The sequence below is a fragment of the Peromyscus maniculatus genome, chromosome 11, assembly GCF_049852395.1.
Source record: "Peromyscus maniculatus bairdii isolate BWxNUB_F1_BW_parent chromosome 11, HU_Pman_BW_mat_3.1, whole genome shotgun sequence".
Lineage (NCBI taxonomy): Eukaryota > Metazoa > Chordata > Mammalia > Rodentia > Cricetidae > Peromyscus > Peromyscus maniculatus.
The window spans coordinates 85,649,207-85,664,973 of NC_134862.1; the positions used below are offsets into that span (position 1 = coordinate 85,649,207).

General features: G+C 41.2%; 1 protein-coding gene across 13 annotated transcripts in view; it reads left to right on the forward strand.

Moving 5' to 3' along the window:
• Positions 1 to 15,767, forward strand: part of Sdccag8 (SHH signaling and ciliogenesis regulator SDCCAG8) — a 206,096-nt gene that overhangs the window by 89,459 nt on the left and 100,870 nt on the right. For all 13 annotated transcript variants that reach the window (XR_013043544.1, XR_006062124.2, XR_013043545.1 and 10 more), the window contains one exon: positions 3,638 to 3,780. Coding sequence is in view for 6 of the 13 variants with exons in the window: in XM_076548294.1 (XP_076404409.1) it covers positions 3,638 to 3,780 (143 nt within the window). In the remaining 7 variants the exon portion in view is untranslated. The remainder of the gene's footprint in view (positions 1 to 3,637; positions 3,781 to 15,767) is intronic.

The following is a 15,767-nucleotide window of genomic DNA, read 5'->3' on the forward strand; positions in this document are numbered from 1 at the left end:
TTATATACATTTAGCAGAATAGTAGTGGTAAATTCTCCCCTTAGCCTATGACTTAAATAACCAGAGGTTCAAAACAGCCATTCATAATGGCTTCTACTTTTTTTGTTATTCTGGTGATTATATTCATGCTTTTGTTTTTATTTTATTCTTTTGTTTCTGAGGATAGTGTCCCAGGCCGTGCACATGCTAGGCAAGTGTTTTACCAGTAAGCTACACTTCCAGCTCATGTGGTTATGATTTGAGGTATGTCTTTTGGTGAGGTGTAAAGCTATGTAGCCCTCCTGTCACCCAGCTGGCCGAAAGATGACTGTGTCAGGCTGCATTGTGGACATCAGGTTAATAGTGTACTTTGAGAGGAATGGACATTTGGCCTATGACCATTGTCGGTCTTTCGTCCCGGAGCCACTAATCTGCAGCCAGGAAGCAGCCCTGACCCAGTTGGGTGAGGCACAGGGTTATTCTGCCAGTGGGAACATGGCATTTCTGGCAAGAGATTTCTCTTCTAACTGTTGGAGTTGGTGCCATGGCAGGTTTTCCTGACTCGGGAAGCTAAGTGTTGACCCTCCATCCAGCTGGTAGATTATTTGTTGGTTTTGATTATCTGTCCCAGAGAGCTCCTTTGTTGGCACACATAATCCGAAGCAGGCCGTCGTACAAAAAAGAACTTGGTATTTCGAAATTAGAATAGATACAATTTTATTCAGTTTATACCAAGATTGTGCTTCTATAGAGGAGGGGAGGTTTATTGGATTCACTTACTTTGTTGCTTGGTGGTGCTGGGACTAGAACACAGGTGTCACGTGTCCTAGGCAGGGGCTTCACTCTAAGCTGTACCTTCAGCCCTCAGTCAGGAATGCTTAGGGCCAGCCATGTGTCCCCTGCCTCGTTATTCTTTCTTACGCCATCCTTTCGGGTCTTCGGCACATTCTCTGGAGGTTGCTCCAGTCATCACTCTGATTGTAGGTTGAAGAGAGGGTCTGAGAGTCCAGTGACTTGTCCAAGGTCACAGGGGTCAGAGCCCCGAAGCTCTGATTCGTGTGGGCTCTTGAAACGGTGTCCTTTGCCTGTAGGTTTGCCTAACTGTTAGTGCAGCTGCTTTGTTACGTGAGGATATGAAAACAGCTGCTGTAAACTTAAAATGGTATAAAGTACATGTGTTGTTGTTGAATGATCTCACAAAAACAGAATCTATTCTTTTTAAGGAAGTTTGGATTTTGTTTTCTTTCTGTCACTCTTTTGTATCCTCTTAATGAAATATACTAGTGCATGTGTATAGTCTCTCTCTCTCTCTCTCTCTGTGTGTGTGTGTGTGTGTGTGTGTGTGTGTGTGTGTGTGTGTGTGTGTGTGTGTGTGTGTAGGTGTGTGTAGGTCAATGTCAGGTGTTTTCCTCTATAGCTCTCCACCTTATTATTTGAAACAGGATCCTGCACTAAACCTGAAGCTTGTCAAGTGCTTTAGACTAGCTGACCAGCAAGCTTCTGGAATCCTCTGTCCTCCAAGCTCTGAGGTTGCAGGGCAGCACCGGCCTGGCTTTCCCATGGGGTCTAGGGACCCAGACTCAGGTCCTCAGCCTTGCACCACAAACACTCCACTCACTGAGATATGCCTCCAGCCAGATACATCTCATTTTTTTCTATAAAATCACCATTTTCTTTTATATTTCTGTTTTAAGTCTTTTCTACCCCTGTCTGGAATATTGCTGCTATCTGTTCAGGGTTTCCCATCTGTCATTCCTTGCTGCCTAAAATTGATCATACACATTGATCCAGTTTTTAAAACTAAACTTCTCAAATTGCATATCTATTTAAGCCATTGTTTCCTACCATTCATAAGAAAAATATAGCCTACAGTCTATGGTCTCTAATGGTGTGACCCCATCTCGTACCCATGGGTCTTTTGTGGCTTCACATTGCTTCACCTTTTCTTGCCCATGCCAGTTTCTCTGTCCATGCTTTTGAGGCATGGATTTTCTCTATAATTCATTTGCTGGTTTGTTTTTTCTTTTCTTTTCTTTTCTTTTTTTTTTTTTTGTGTGTGTGTACATGCTGTATATTGATTGTCTTTGTGTGTGTGTGTGTGTGTGTGTGTGTGTGTGTGTGTTTCTCATCTATCACATGAATTGTTACTTGCTGAATCAAGAAAAGATGGGGATTCTCTGGGTTGGACATATTAAGCACAGATTTTTATAAGTAGCATGATATAAAAGAAAATATTGAATGAAGTTTTCAGGTTTTAATGCTAACATATAACTCCAGTTTTAGACTTCCTTGCTCTTAATTTTATAAATTCTAGGCAAATAAAATTTACTGACTTTTCTATTATGTTTTACATCTTTAGTTATATTTAATTGTAAGACTGCAAAAATGTTAGTATAACTTTAATAACTCAAAATATTTTAAAGAAATAAATCAGTTTTACTTGGTATTTCAGTCTGAAAGATATAGAAACCTCCTCTGAATGAAAGTAATGTACCTATAAGTATATGGATTTTCAAAAAATAAAATAATATTTGCGAACTCATAGCAAATGACTTTATTTTTGGCAAATATTGATGGTATGAACTGAATATAGCATTATAAATATAAGAAAAATGAATCATTTGCTTTATCTTAGTTGATATTTGCAATGTAGTTGGAGGTCATTCAGAATATTGAGAAATGACATAAGAAAATTTTAAAATATGTGTAAATGCTGTGTTTAAAATGCTCTGGTAAGACGTGAAAACATATTGCATTTTGTGTAGCAAACTTGCTTCTTACTTAGTATGTATGAAGTTGAAAATATTCCTGTTCTTTTTTTGTTTTTCATCTTTTTATAGTCTATTTTTTATGTCCAGTTCCTTTGATTTGCTTAATGTCGAAGATATTCTGTAATGAATATTTTTACTTTAATGTACAAACTATCCAAAATATAAGTTATTTTTGCTTTGAAATATTTGAGTATCAGTAAGATAAGGAGTTTCTTCCTCAAAACCAATAATGAGCTGTGTGCATGTTCGTACATGTACATATCCAAGCTCAGTCATGCCAGAGTGCTCTGCTCGGCCGACGGGTCAGCCCAGGTGCTGCGCTCTAGAATTCACACAAGCAGGCTGAAGGTCCTTATGCTGAGTCTGTCCCAACATTGTTGACAAATACTATTAGCATCATGCCAATGCCTTTTTAACACTTCACATTTTCCTAAAAACAAATTGTCTTAACCTTGAATCTGGTTTTTATGACATCTAAGTAAAACCATAACTCTGTCTTTTGAAGTAGACAGTGGCATATTCAATCAGCATCACTGTCAGCATCTGTTCAGACCTCTTAGACAACGTCACATTTTAAAGGGGGTGCCTGTTAGGTTAGGATTACTCTTTAAAGGGCACAAGCCTTTGCATGACAGTGGATTATCAATCATTTGTTCAGTTGTTTCATGTTTTAAATTGACTTCGTCTCATAATCCAGAGCTACTCCATGGATGTGTATTTGTGGATGTGCTAATTCTCTTTGTCAAGGAACTGAAGCTAGTCTAAATTTTCCAATGAGCTTTTATTGTATTAAGATTCATGGAAGAAATAAAAGTGGACTAATTTTGAATTCACGTGTATATATTTGATATGGTTTTTTTTTTTTTTCTCTCCTCTGTCTGCCTAAGGAAATAGAGAAATTGAGACTAGAACTGAGCGAGAGCAAGCAGCATGTGGAACAGGAGCAGCAGAAGGCAGCTCAGGCCAGACAGGAGTGCCTGCAAGTAACAGAGCTGCTGGGCGAGTCTGAGCGCCAGCTGCACCTCACCAGGTATGCCCTAATCCCACCCTGCACTCAGCACCCAGTGCGTCTGTCCCACTGGCTCCTGCCACAGGCTGCCAAACAGTTGTTAGTCTTAGTCATTCAATTCGCACACAGCTTTCAGGCATATTACAGAAAGTGGATATGTGGCAAGCAAAACACCCAGACACGTGAATGATGAGTGTGGCAGGGAATCACTGATATATTACAAAACCGTTTGTCTACAGTGCTCAAATATTTAAGTGATGCTTTATCAGTATAAGCAAGATGACATATTTCTCCCACCACCACCTCTCCTATTAATTGTATGTCTAATAAAGATGTGAAAATGAAGACTATGAGGAAATGTATTTACGAAAATCACCAGCTTCTGTCAGCAGTGAGAGACAAAAGGAGGAGACATGCTAAGAGCAGATTGCAATGGAGTTGATACAAAAATAAGGGACGTGTTTCCTAAGGAGCTGGGAAATTTGGAGATGAAGTTGAGACTCTTTGCATTCAGATCGTTATTATAAGCGGTTTAGTGCAGCAAGGTATTTTGTTGCAATGTTTTCCCCATAAGATGTTGTAGTGCATTCGTCATTGTGGCACATTTAAGTGAGCATATAGCTCATTCAGAATTAAAATAGGACTCTAGGTTGCAAGCATTGTGAGTTTGCTGATTTAGAAACACACACATGCACGTGCATGTGTGTACACATGCATATACATAAACATACATGCATGTGTGTGTACATATGCACATACATAAACATACCCCGAAAGAAAAATCCAGACAGAGAAGTAAATACTTCATTTCACCACTTCAGACTTTACAGCTTTCGGTTTTTATATCAATCCTGTGCGTTTGTTCGATTCTCAGAGGGTCTCAGTTTTGAGAGAGAATTTTGTCTACAGTCACTGTAAGTTTATGATATTTGATTTAATTTACAACATAAGAAAACACTGGTCTTCCCGTTGCAGTACGATGTTGAATTTAAACTATGAAAGGAGAATGATCCCTTTTGCATTAAATATGACAATGTAATTCTGAGCACGGTATGATAACAGATGGAGAAAAGCACTACTTGAACAGCCTGCATTTGGAGAAAAAAATATTCTAGAGGTTGGTGAACCTCCCAAAGTTTTGGGTTAGTGCTAAGATGCCTCCAGTTCTGTTCAAATCAAACTTTGTTAAAAACATTTTGTTATGATAATCTTCCAAATGGCTTGACACCTTCTGATTTAAGCAGTGAGAGGAGAGAGCAAAAGAGAGGAGGGGAGAGAAAGCACTTTAGACACGGATGGTCCCTGGGGAAAGCCCCAACAGATGAAACACTCTGGTGAGGAAAAATGCTTAATATTGCAGGATAATAGCTGCTCTTTTAGTGCCCATTTAAAGCATTGTCACTGTGGCACTGAGAACACACTATTAACCCCATTCCTGTGGTTATTTAATCCTCAAAATTTTAAACTTAGCTTCATCATGATAATGTTGCTAGTTTTTCTTTTCTGTCAGACTTCTATTGAGAATCAACCATTTGTGTGTTAAACACTCCTAAGCTATAGAAATGGGACAGCTTTTTAATGTCTTGGTGTGACCGAGCTCTGGTAAATAAATATTAATGCTGCTTCTGCCCCTTTGCAATTCTGTCTTGTTCGGAGTTAATTTCTGGAGTCAAAGTCCGTTAGAGTTTCCCTGAAGTATCAGTTTGTACCGTCTGACAAGATCAGTTCCTGCAAGTGGAGCGTATTAAGATACAGTCACTGCTGCAGTGGACGCGTGGTAACTAATTCCTTTGTTCTTAAGAGAAGAGTTTGTGCTGGGTTCCCTAGGTAGCTTTTGTCTGCTGTGCTTCCCTTATACAAAATCTGTAAAAATGTAAGCCCACTGTATAGAAATAAAGCTTAATTGACTATTTTTAAGTGTAATACTTTTTATAGGCATTTTATGCTTCATTTATGTTCATGTTTGATAAAGACCACAATCATAAATTTAAAAAAGACAATTAAAACGCCAGGGAACCAGACACATTTCTCCTTCACACTGGAAATCAGCCATGCCTTTTGGGCTGAGTATTTCTGACATGTCTTTTTAGAGTTTTTGCACTCGCGGTTCTTTATTCATTCAGTATACCCGTGAGTGTGACTGGGAAGTGGCCCCTTTCTTTTTGTGTAGGTCAGCTGAAGTACAGAACCCTCCTGCAAGTAAGCATTTCGCCATTCACTCTCAGACATTTTCAGTGACATATTCTAGCCAAATTTTAAAAAGTAAATATGAAAACCATCTTATAAAATGATAGTGAAATAATGAGTCAAATCTATATAGGCAAATCAAAAAATTAAAACAGGAGTAGAAATCTGTAGATCATTCTGAAAGAATCATCTACCACTTTTGATATTTGTCCTTATTTAAATTCAAATTGCATTAAAGTTGGGAAATAGAAATTCAGCCTTCACTGAAGGAGCCAGCTGGTAAGTATAATGTTTACTTGGTACACAATTATTTATTCAACACCTACTAGGTTTTAAGTAATTTGCTCATCCTTAAGCATCGAGAGGGAAAATAAGAGTCAGTTTCTGCTGTTCGGTTGTTGACACTAAGCTAGAGGAGTCGGCTCTCACATGGAAAGACAGGAGAATGTTACCGCAATGCAATGCCGTGCCCAAGGAAGGGCTACTGCAGAAACACATAGAAAGGAGAATGGGCTAGCTCTGCACTGCAGGACAAAACAATAGCGAAAGCTGATGGCTAGGGAGAGCGTTTGGTAAAAGTCTGATTAAATAAGTTTATGTTGAGTTCCAAAGTGGAAAAAGATAGGATAGGTATTCTAGATAAGGGACCGGTGTATACAAAGTTATAATTACAGGAGAAAACATAAACTCTACTCTAAGGTTTGCTGGTAGGTAGGAGCTAAGACTCGAAAGGTTCTCAAGAGGAGACCAGAGAAAGTGTAGTGGGCTATGCTGTGGAACTAGGTGGTTCTGAGAGGGGTTGTCAGTTCTTGATACACTAAGCTTGCTGTCCACACAATGGATGATGGGCATTCGGAATTAGGATCCCTCTGTAGCATCGTGGACAATGAGGTTGGAGAAGAGAACCTGGTTAGGACAATGTCATCATCTAAATCTCAGGCCACATCTGGTCTGCTGTCTGTTTTTGTGTAGTCCATGCATGGAGAATGGTTTTATACTGTTTTAATAATTGGGGCAAGTAAAACTAATATTTTATCATACCTAATCATCTGTAAATGAACTTTTGTGGGACCTAGCCACAATTATCCTGTGGGTGATGGATGACTGGTGGCTGAGCTGAGTGAGATCTGCAAAGCCTGAACTATTTACTGCCTGGCCATTTACAGAGAAACTTAGATTCCTCAGGTGCTGCCAGTGAGGTGTCAGGAGCTTAGGACAGACTCAAGTGTGCATTTTTAGAAGATGAGTGAAAAGTATTCTGAAAAATAGATTGGGGAAGAGAGATTTGTGGGGGTCCCATCAGAAAGGAAGCATAGAAGTCCAGGAGTTGGTAATGAAGGCTGAGGCCAATGGCTGTCCCAGCTAAATGAGTGGGGAATCATGTGTTCAAGAGGCATTTTTTAGATAGTAAGTATGAGAGGATCAATCAAAAGTGACTCCATAATTCCTAGTTTAGATTGATTGGATAATCCTTAGCTTCAACCAGGAAATATAAAGAAGTAACAGAAGAAAAGAATATATTGTATTGGGAAACCTGAGTGTCATGTAACTTCTGTGTGAGGAAAAGGTACTGGCTAGAGCTTTCGACCTAGACGCTGCTACACAGAGATATTTAGTTATTTATAGATGGATGGATGGATGGATGGATGGATGGATGGATGGATGGATGGACAGATAATAGATAGATGATAAATCTTCATGATAAGGGACCAGTATACATGAATATATAAATTTGGGAGTGTGTTGAAACCATTTCAGGAAAAAAAAGATTTTTATTTTTTTTTTTAGCTTTGGGCCTTATGTATGCTAAGCATACACCCTACCACTAAATACAATTCTAGTCCAAGGACCCTGTTTTTAAAGTTCAATGGAAAAGAGCCACTGGCCAACAAAAGTAAGATGGGGCTTTCAGATGTATAAGAAAAAAGAAAGATGATGTGAGACAGTTTGGTGAAATAACCAGGTGCTATTAAAGCTCACGTGGTCGCTAAGGGAAGTCATCGAGGATGTCTAGGACTCTGGAGACAGACTGGTCTTTGTGTGGCATCTACTACTGCAGAGACAAACCTGCGTGTAGTGGGGCATCTAGGACCTCGTAGATGAGCCTGAGTTATAGCGAGGTGTCTAGGACTCTGGAGACAAACCTGGTTATAGTGGGGCACTGGGACTGTGGAGACCAGCCAGGGCTACAGTGGAGTGTTTAGTGTTGTGGAGAAATCCCGGGCCATAGTGTCTTCTTAGGAATTGCACTGTTTTTCAATCTTTAGAATAATTACTTAACTCTTTAGGTCTAATTACTTGTAAAATGAGGTGAGACTAGATTATTTATTCATTTTTTTATTGTGACTCTGATAGGACTTACACTTACAAAATTACCAAAATTACCTCTTTTTTTTTTTTTTTTTTTTTTTTTTCCAAGACAGGGTTTCTCTGTGTAATAGCCCTGGCTGTCTTGGATCTCGCTCTGTAGACCAGGCTGGCCTCAAACTCACAGAGATCTGCCTGGCTCTGCCTCCTGAGTGCTGGGATTAAAGGCGTGCACCACCACCATCGCCTGGCACAAGAATATTCTTTTTGAATTCCCATTTCTGAGTGCTTAGATTGCTTCAAATATCTTTTGTATAAGATGCATTCTTAGTTTGCACTTCCCAGGGATTTTTCAGAACTGTCTCTCAGCTTTCCATTCCTGCTTGTTGTAACACAGGCTCCACCAGTCTCTCCAGGGGTTATGGAGGTAGTCTCCTAACACCTGTCCAATCTTCAGCTAACCCTTGCACAGGGAATAGTCACACACCACCCTCTTGACTGTCCCCTTGCTCTCATTGGAGCCTTCCATCGGACCACACGGACTGTCATGGAGGTCCGCATCACTCAGTGTGGACATTCAGGTCTTTCTGGCAGACTCCGGCCTTCCCATTCCATTCCTCCCTGCTAACCCTCAGTGCTGATTTCCAGCCGTGGGCAGCTGGATGTAGCTACCCTTTTAGTGATGGCTGGCACTTCTCTTTTCCCAGTTTTACAAGTGAGGCACGCCGTGGCTTCTTCTCGCCTAATCGTAACCACTTTTCAGGATCTCCCTGAATCCTAACTTCCCTGCTGCGGCCCTGCCTGCTGACTCCTGGTAGACGAGAGAACTTCCTTCTCTTGATTCCTCCATCCCCCTTGAGGGAAAGCTCTTAGGTTAAGAATATATTAATTTTTGTATAAGTTGGTGCTGTGATTCCCCATAATAGCTTTTAGAATAAAGCTGACACTGGAGGCTGGCACTCACTGAGCCCCAGTCTGTGTCACAGGAATTGGCCAGGAGGCAGCTGTGCTGTCCTTGGAGGAGCTTCATTAGACGTAGGCTCCTGTTTTCCCAGCTTACAGAGAAGTAAAATGAGTCATCTAAGGTCGCTCAGCTGATATGTTATAGAAGCAGATTTGAACCCCAGTAATTTGCCTGCCAAGCTAATCCCTTATCCATTAGGGTGTAATTCTATGTAAATTACTAGGGAAATGGATAAATGTGATTGTTCCCAAAAAGACAACTGAGAAAATCAGTAGCACTAATTTGTAATAGAAATAAGTGTTCACGGATCCTTCATGTACTGATAGACATATCCGTCATGACAGTTAGGTCTTCTTGTGGCCGTTCCCTTTAATGTTTGTGATGAAACTGTCACTCTCTTGGACTTCTTTTTTATCAAGAGGAAGGAGGCTTTTACAGAAAAGTTGAAATTCCTTTACATATTTATTGTTAATAAATCCAGACGTCTTCGGAACTATAAGATTTTAATCCTCCATAAAACTCTTCTTTGTGTCCATGCATCAGGTTAATTTGTGACAGAACTCTAAAGCAACCATTCCTGAATGTTTATGTGACCTAGTGGCTCCTTTCCCTGCTGACACTGCTCCTCATAAGTGTTGTACCTCGTTGACATGCATTCTTTTCAACTCTGTACCTTTTTCTCATATTGGCCCTGGAGGGAAACTCCTGTAGGAAGCCTTGGACCTGGATTGCCTTAAGTGCAAATGGGAGACATACCTATCATTAAACCTGCAGACCCCCGCTGTTATCAGTGCGACTACCATGAAAGGTCTCCTTTCTCCTTTACATAAGTGGCTTCTCAAAGAATTCTCAGAGCAGCCATATAAGTGAGAGACTCCTAAGTGATCATTACGCCCTGACCTACTTTTATGACCCATATGGGAAGATCTGACCTCTGACCTAGATAGCTAGCAAGCTGCATTTCAGCTTTTATATCATTTTGAAATTGAGAAAAGCTACAGCAGGGAAGTCACAAGGTTATCCTACTGTGATGGACAGGTTAATTGGGAACAGATGATTAAGACTTCTTTTCTAGAGCTTCCAGATAATAACTGCTATAAATGCTTCCCTGAGTTAGTTTGACTGCTCAAACTACCAGCATGAGTCAAGACTTTCTCTTTGAGTTCTTAGAAATCCTCCAAGGAAGAAATCCAGTGCAAGTGCAGCTGGCCTTTTGGTTTCTCCGACTGGGGACTGGCGTGTGCCGTGGTGTGGTGTTGGAACTGTCCATGGCAGGGCTCTCCTTGTGTGATGATGCCTCATTCTTTCGAATTTTTCCATCTCATAGAGCAAATCCTTCATTCTGAAACCGAAGAGAAAGAATGGAGATGCCTTTGATTTCAGACTTCAAGTATATGACCTCCCAACCTCCACTTTCAAAAGCTCCAATTTCAGGACCACCTGCTTAGAAGCAGATTGTGTCTATATGCACATGGCTGCCTTTGGGATATGGCAGTCTGCAGCCCAGCAGAGCCCCAGGGAGCCAGGGGAAAGTCACACTTTGCTGGGAGAAAGTTCTTTTACTAGGAGGAAGGTGTGAAGGACCCTGGGTAAGGAAAGAGCAGGTGTCTGCTCTGTTATCCTTGTTTATTTTAAAATATGATCACTGATTTTTTCCTTGGCCTGAGAAATAGTTTGGAGAGAGAAGAGGGGAAGAAGAAAGCTTCTCTGTTCATGTTGCTCCAAGCCTGGCATTGCCCATTGCCAATTTATATCTGAAGAGGCGTGGCCAGTTCACAAGGTCACTTGGTTATTTACTGTAGAGAATGAACTCTGACTGCAAGAAGCAAAAGGTAAAGAATGTACTGAGTATGTGCCAATATTGCCTGGTTCCCTACATCAGTGTCTGCTTGCTGCTAGTGTATGGTATGAGAAACTTAAACATTGAGTCAGTATAGAAACTAATATATTATCTGTATAAGACATGTTTCTTTTCCCCTCCTTTCTCCCTTCTTCCCTCACTTCTTTTCTTACTTTGTATTAGGGGTTGAATTCAGGGCCTTGGTATGCTATGTACACAGTGACCACTGAGCTACGCATACCCACAGCACCTTTGTAAATTTAAATTGCAACAATTGGTGATGAGTGAGCTTTTTAAAAGTGGGAGTGGGTGCCTTTCTTATTTAATATTCATTTGTGTTGCATTTCCACAAAACTAGTACTTTGCAGGATCAGGAATTCAAACCTACTTGTTTAATTACAAGAAGTTTGAGATGCTCTCTGTCTAAGAGCTAACATTGAGTTAGATGGAGAGCAGTCCTTAATAGATAAAGAGGCTGTCTCGAAGAGTGAGGCTTGTAATTACAAGTAGGAAGGGGGGAGAAAGCAGGGTTTGAAGTAGTCCATTAGATGCCACAATCACACACACACACACACACACACACACACACGTATAAAAACAAAAAGTCTTTGAGGGTTGTAAAATCTCAGCTCTTGAGCCAGGACCCAGACCTCTCTTATTTTTGGTCCCTCAACACCAAGCTTGGCATCAAGTGTTTAGCATAAATTTACCTCTGCTCTTTATCACTAAGAAAAAAAATGGGGGAAAAGTGCATTTATCAGTTAGCTTGGGTCACAACCCTGGGCTTATTTGGAGAAGACAGTGTAGCATCAATGTGTTTCTTGCTGTTACACAGTTAACTTCATTTTATTCCTCTTGAGTTTTATTCAAGAATTTTTAGCCTAAAGTTTCCATTTAAAAGTTAAGCTCATTTTCCCCCTCTTGTACTCCTTTCATGAATAAATTAAGCAGAGAACGTGTCAAAAATAATTTTAAATGAATATATGTGCAACCAGCATCTTTAAGGCCCAAAATAGATGGCCTTGGTACTGTTATAAATGCATCCTCGTTGCCTCCCCCACCCAGTATCAAGGAAAGCAGGCTGTCAAGGAGCCAGGAAAAGAGAGGCATTCCATTTTTCTCTGGTGGACACCACACTGCCTGTGCGTGGTCTCTCCACCTGTCTGACAGGCGAGGCCCCCTGGTCTCAGTGTGGCCCGGGGCAAAGAGGCTTGAGTCAGAGGCTGCCAGGAAATGTGTGTCTGCAGGTTCTGCTCAACGTTCCCTGGCTCGCTCCTCTCAGTTCTGCAACGCCCAAATGTGTGTGCAATGAGAATCGACGCTGGGGATGCTCTCTTCTCCCCTGCCACACAGGCCCACAGCCTGGAGCATGGTGGCAGCAGCAGCCAACTCATTTTCTGAAGAAGCCCGGAGGAAACCGAGAAAGTATTGCCCACACCACTTGCCCGACTCCACAACAACGAGCATCGAGTTCAGTGAAAATAGAAAGGGGAGGAAGGCAACAGTGTGTAGTTAGAACAGTACTCCCAAGTCAGAGCATTTCTCAAAGAAAGTTCTGTTCCCAAGCATTACTGTAGGAAAAAAGGAAGGAAGAAAACAGTTGACTTAATGATGTTTAATTTCTTCTCAACCCCCGCCTCCCTCCTAGCTGGATTTGTTTAGTAGGTCAGTTGTTAGGCATTACTCATTTTTTTTTATTTAATAACCACACATTTATTACACAATGAGTCATTGATTGATAAATCCAAGAAGTGAAGCGTTATTAAAAAGCATGAGATGGTTTAAGAGGCTGGAGATTTTTCAGTTTCCTCAGGGACCAGATTCAAATTCTGCCTCATGGGGCACACACTGCTGCACTGTTAGGCCACATACACAAGTCAGAGTGGGTAACAGACAACTTCAGCTCAGAGCGAGTGTCAAGTGGTGGGTGAAAGCAGCCTTGGAGAACAGCCTGTGAAGCACACATCTAGCAAAGGAAGTCTGTGTTCCACCATGGCTGTGTGTGGCCTCCCCCAGCATGCATCCCATCATCTGGGAGAGAACTGAGTATCTCCCACTTTGACCATGTCCTGGGGTGTACAGGGAAAGACAGGTTGCTTGGGTTCTGGGGTCTAGGAGGGATTGCTTCTCCAAAGAGGACACTGTAAGAAGTTGGCCTTGGAAACTGCGTTGTCTTTACCCGATCCTGTTTGTGACTAAGAGAGTTACCAAAAGGTAGAGGAGTGATTTTATACAAATTCACTTCCACTACCGAAAGACTTCTACAAAATAAAGTAGCATGTCACTATTGGTGCATATGCATGTCACTGTTGGTTTACATGGAGGGGTGGAGGTGTTGTAAGTGGGTGGCCCTCGCTGGCTTTCTAGAACCTGATCTGGTGTGATCTTCACTTGCTCTTGACACGTGTCCTTCCTTGTTCCTTCACCTTGGGGAAAACCCCCAACTGCTCCTTATTTCTACAGATCTTAACTGTGGCTTGATGAGGATGTGCAGATATGTAAAATCATGTTAACAAAAACTTGTGTAAATTGGAAGCGTTGTTCATCTGTATGTCCAGGGACTTCAATGCTTTAATATGAATTCATGTAAAATAATCTAATTAACTGTCACAATGTTCAGTCTAGAGAACTTGCAACAATTGAGCCCCTCTTGACAAGGTTGTAGTGTTAACAAATTAAGGCTACAAAGATTATTTTGCTAAATTTGTTCCTTCCTATTTTCTAACCTTACATAGTCTTTGTCTTGTGAGGGAAAGCCATCCGCCCCTTCCTGATACTACTGGAAGCAGCATTGTAACCCAGGGGCTCCTTAACTTCCGCTGTGGGTACTGGTGTCACTTCTGTCCCTTCCCTGTCTCTGAAAGGAGACATGGATTCAGAGTCCTTAGTGGTTGAATTGGTCAACAGTGTTGGGGCTGAGGAGAGATGATAATCCTATTAAGGGATAATGAAATCTATCTACAGTAAAAGAAAGCCCGTGTCAGGACTGTAGCGGAACCCACATTTTGCTCCTGCACCCAGACTGATTTTCTCAAAGAATTGTCTGTTAAAAGTAGAGGGATGATGGCACAGGAGAAAACCCGTGTACTAATACACTTCTTAGATGGGGTTTCACGTTTGCTTTTCATTAGCGTCAGAAATGGTTCGACTCTGTCCTTGTGATTCCGTCAACATTTATCCCTATCTGGTTTCACATACAAAGGCTTGGGGATGCCAGGAAGCCAACTGTTAACGGAGAATTAACTTCTTTGGCATGCTTTCATACTTATCTTCCAAATTAAAGAAAATGAAATGGGCAGAAACAGAGTGTAGATTACCTCCTTTTTGTCAAAAATGGTGGGAATTTGAAAATTAATAATAAAGAAGGGAACAGATGCAGTAACATGCCAGAGGGAGATTAATGTGGAGAGTGAAATCTGTGAGCAACAAAACTGAAGCAAACCGAATCAGTGGGAGGTGGTTGTACAATCAAAATCAGGATAAAAGAGAAATTACAAACAACCCTGCACTTGTCAAAGTAGTAGTAATGAAATCCTGACTCTGCCAGCAGCGAGAACCTGTGTTAGCACTTTGGGGTAAGGATGGTAGCCGGGTGCCAGGTAGGAGGGCAGTGTTAGGTTGCTGGGCAGCAGCCATCTTGTGTAGAACAGATGGCACTGAAAGCTGGCAGGGGAGGGGCTCCTTAGCAGAACTAATCAGACAGTAACAGATAGGGCAGCTGGGAAGGCTGACCACAGAGAGGGAGCCTGCGGGGTAGCTGAGTCCATGATGTTTGCAGTGGTGTGCCCATTGGTCTGAGAGAAGACCTTGCAATGTCTTTCCCATCGATGGACGAACTGAAACTTTTGTTCAAAAAGGAGAATCGAGTTGGATTATGTCAAACTTGGGGGCGGGGTTCGTGTTAGACTGAGAAGGGACTGTCCATCTCTGAATCCGTCGCATGGGTTTTCAGTGTCAGCTTCGGTGGCAGTTTGATTTTTGCAGCATGTGTGCCTCTGGCATTTGGGTCTCCGTTGTGGCACACGGAGTGATCACTTTATATATTTTATGCATCAGTTTGCAGCATCAGGACTATAGTTAAAATTAGAAAAGACTTTCTGATGTGATTTCTACCACATACGTCTCTCACAAATGAAAACTAAAAGCAACCAGATGATATGTGCATGTCTCCTTAATAATTCTTCACAACCTAGTTTAAGCTGTGTGTGACTCACAGCCACCAGCCCTTCCTTTTTTGCCCCATGTAATTATGTATTGACCATCAAAACCTAAGCATACTTTAGAGCCCAAACCTTAAAACAAAAATCAAATTACTTTGAAAAAAAAAAAGAGAGAGAACCCGACCTGTTAAATTTAATTGTGCATAAAGGAACCATCATTCTTGATAGGTCAGTATATTTGTGCAACTGCTATGACTTTGACAGTGATATCCAGGTCTCTGACATCTGTTTTCAAACTTGTATCTTTCTTTCTCCTTTTTTTCCAGAAGGTTTATAGTTTGGCTCAATTTATTCATTTTGGAGGGGGAGGGGGAAACATTACCAGGATTTGAAATAGGTGGTATAACATAGCCATATGCTATTTATGCAGCAGTTTCTGCAATAAATCTAATTTGGTGCTGTCAAAAAATTAGACTTATTTGATATAGCAGCACATTAGTAAATGATTGTGGCAGATTTAAAGTTGTCATTTAGTCTCTTCTAACTCTTA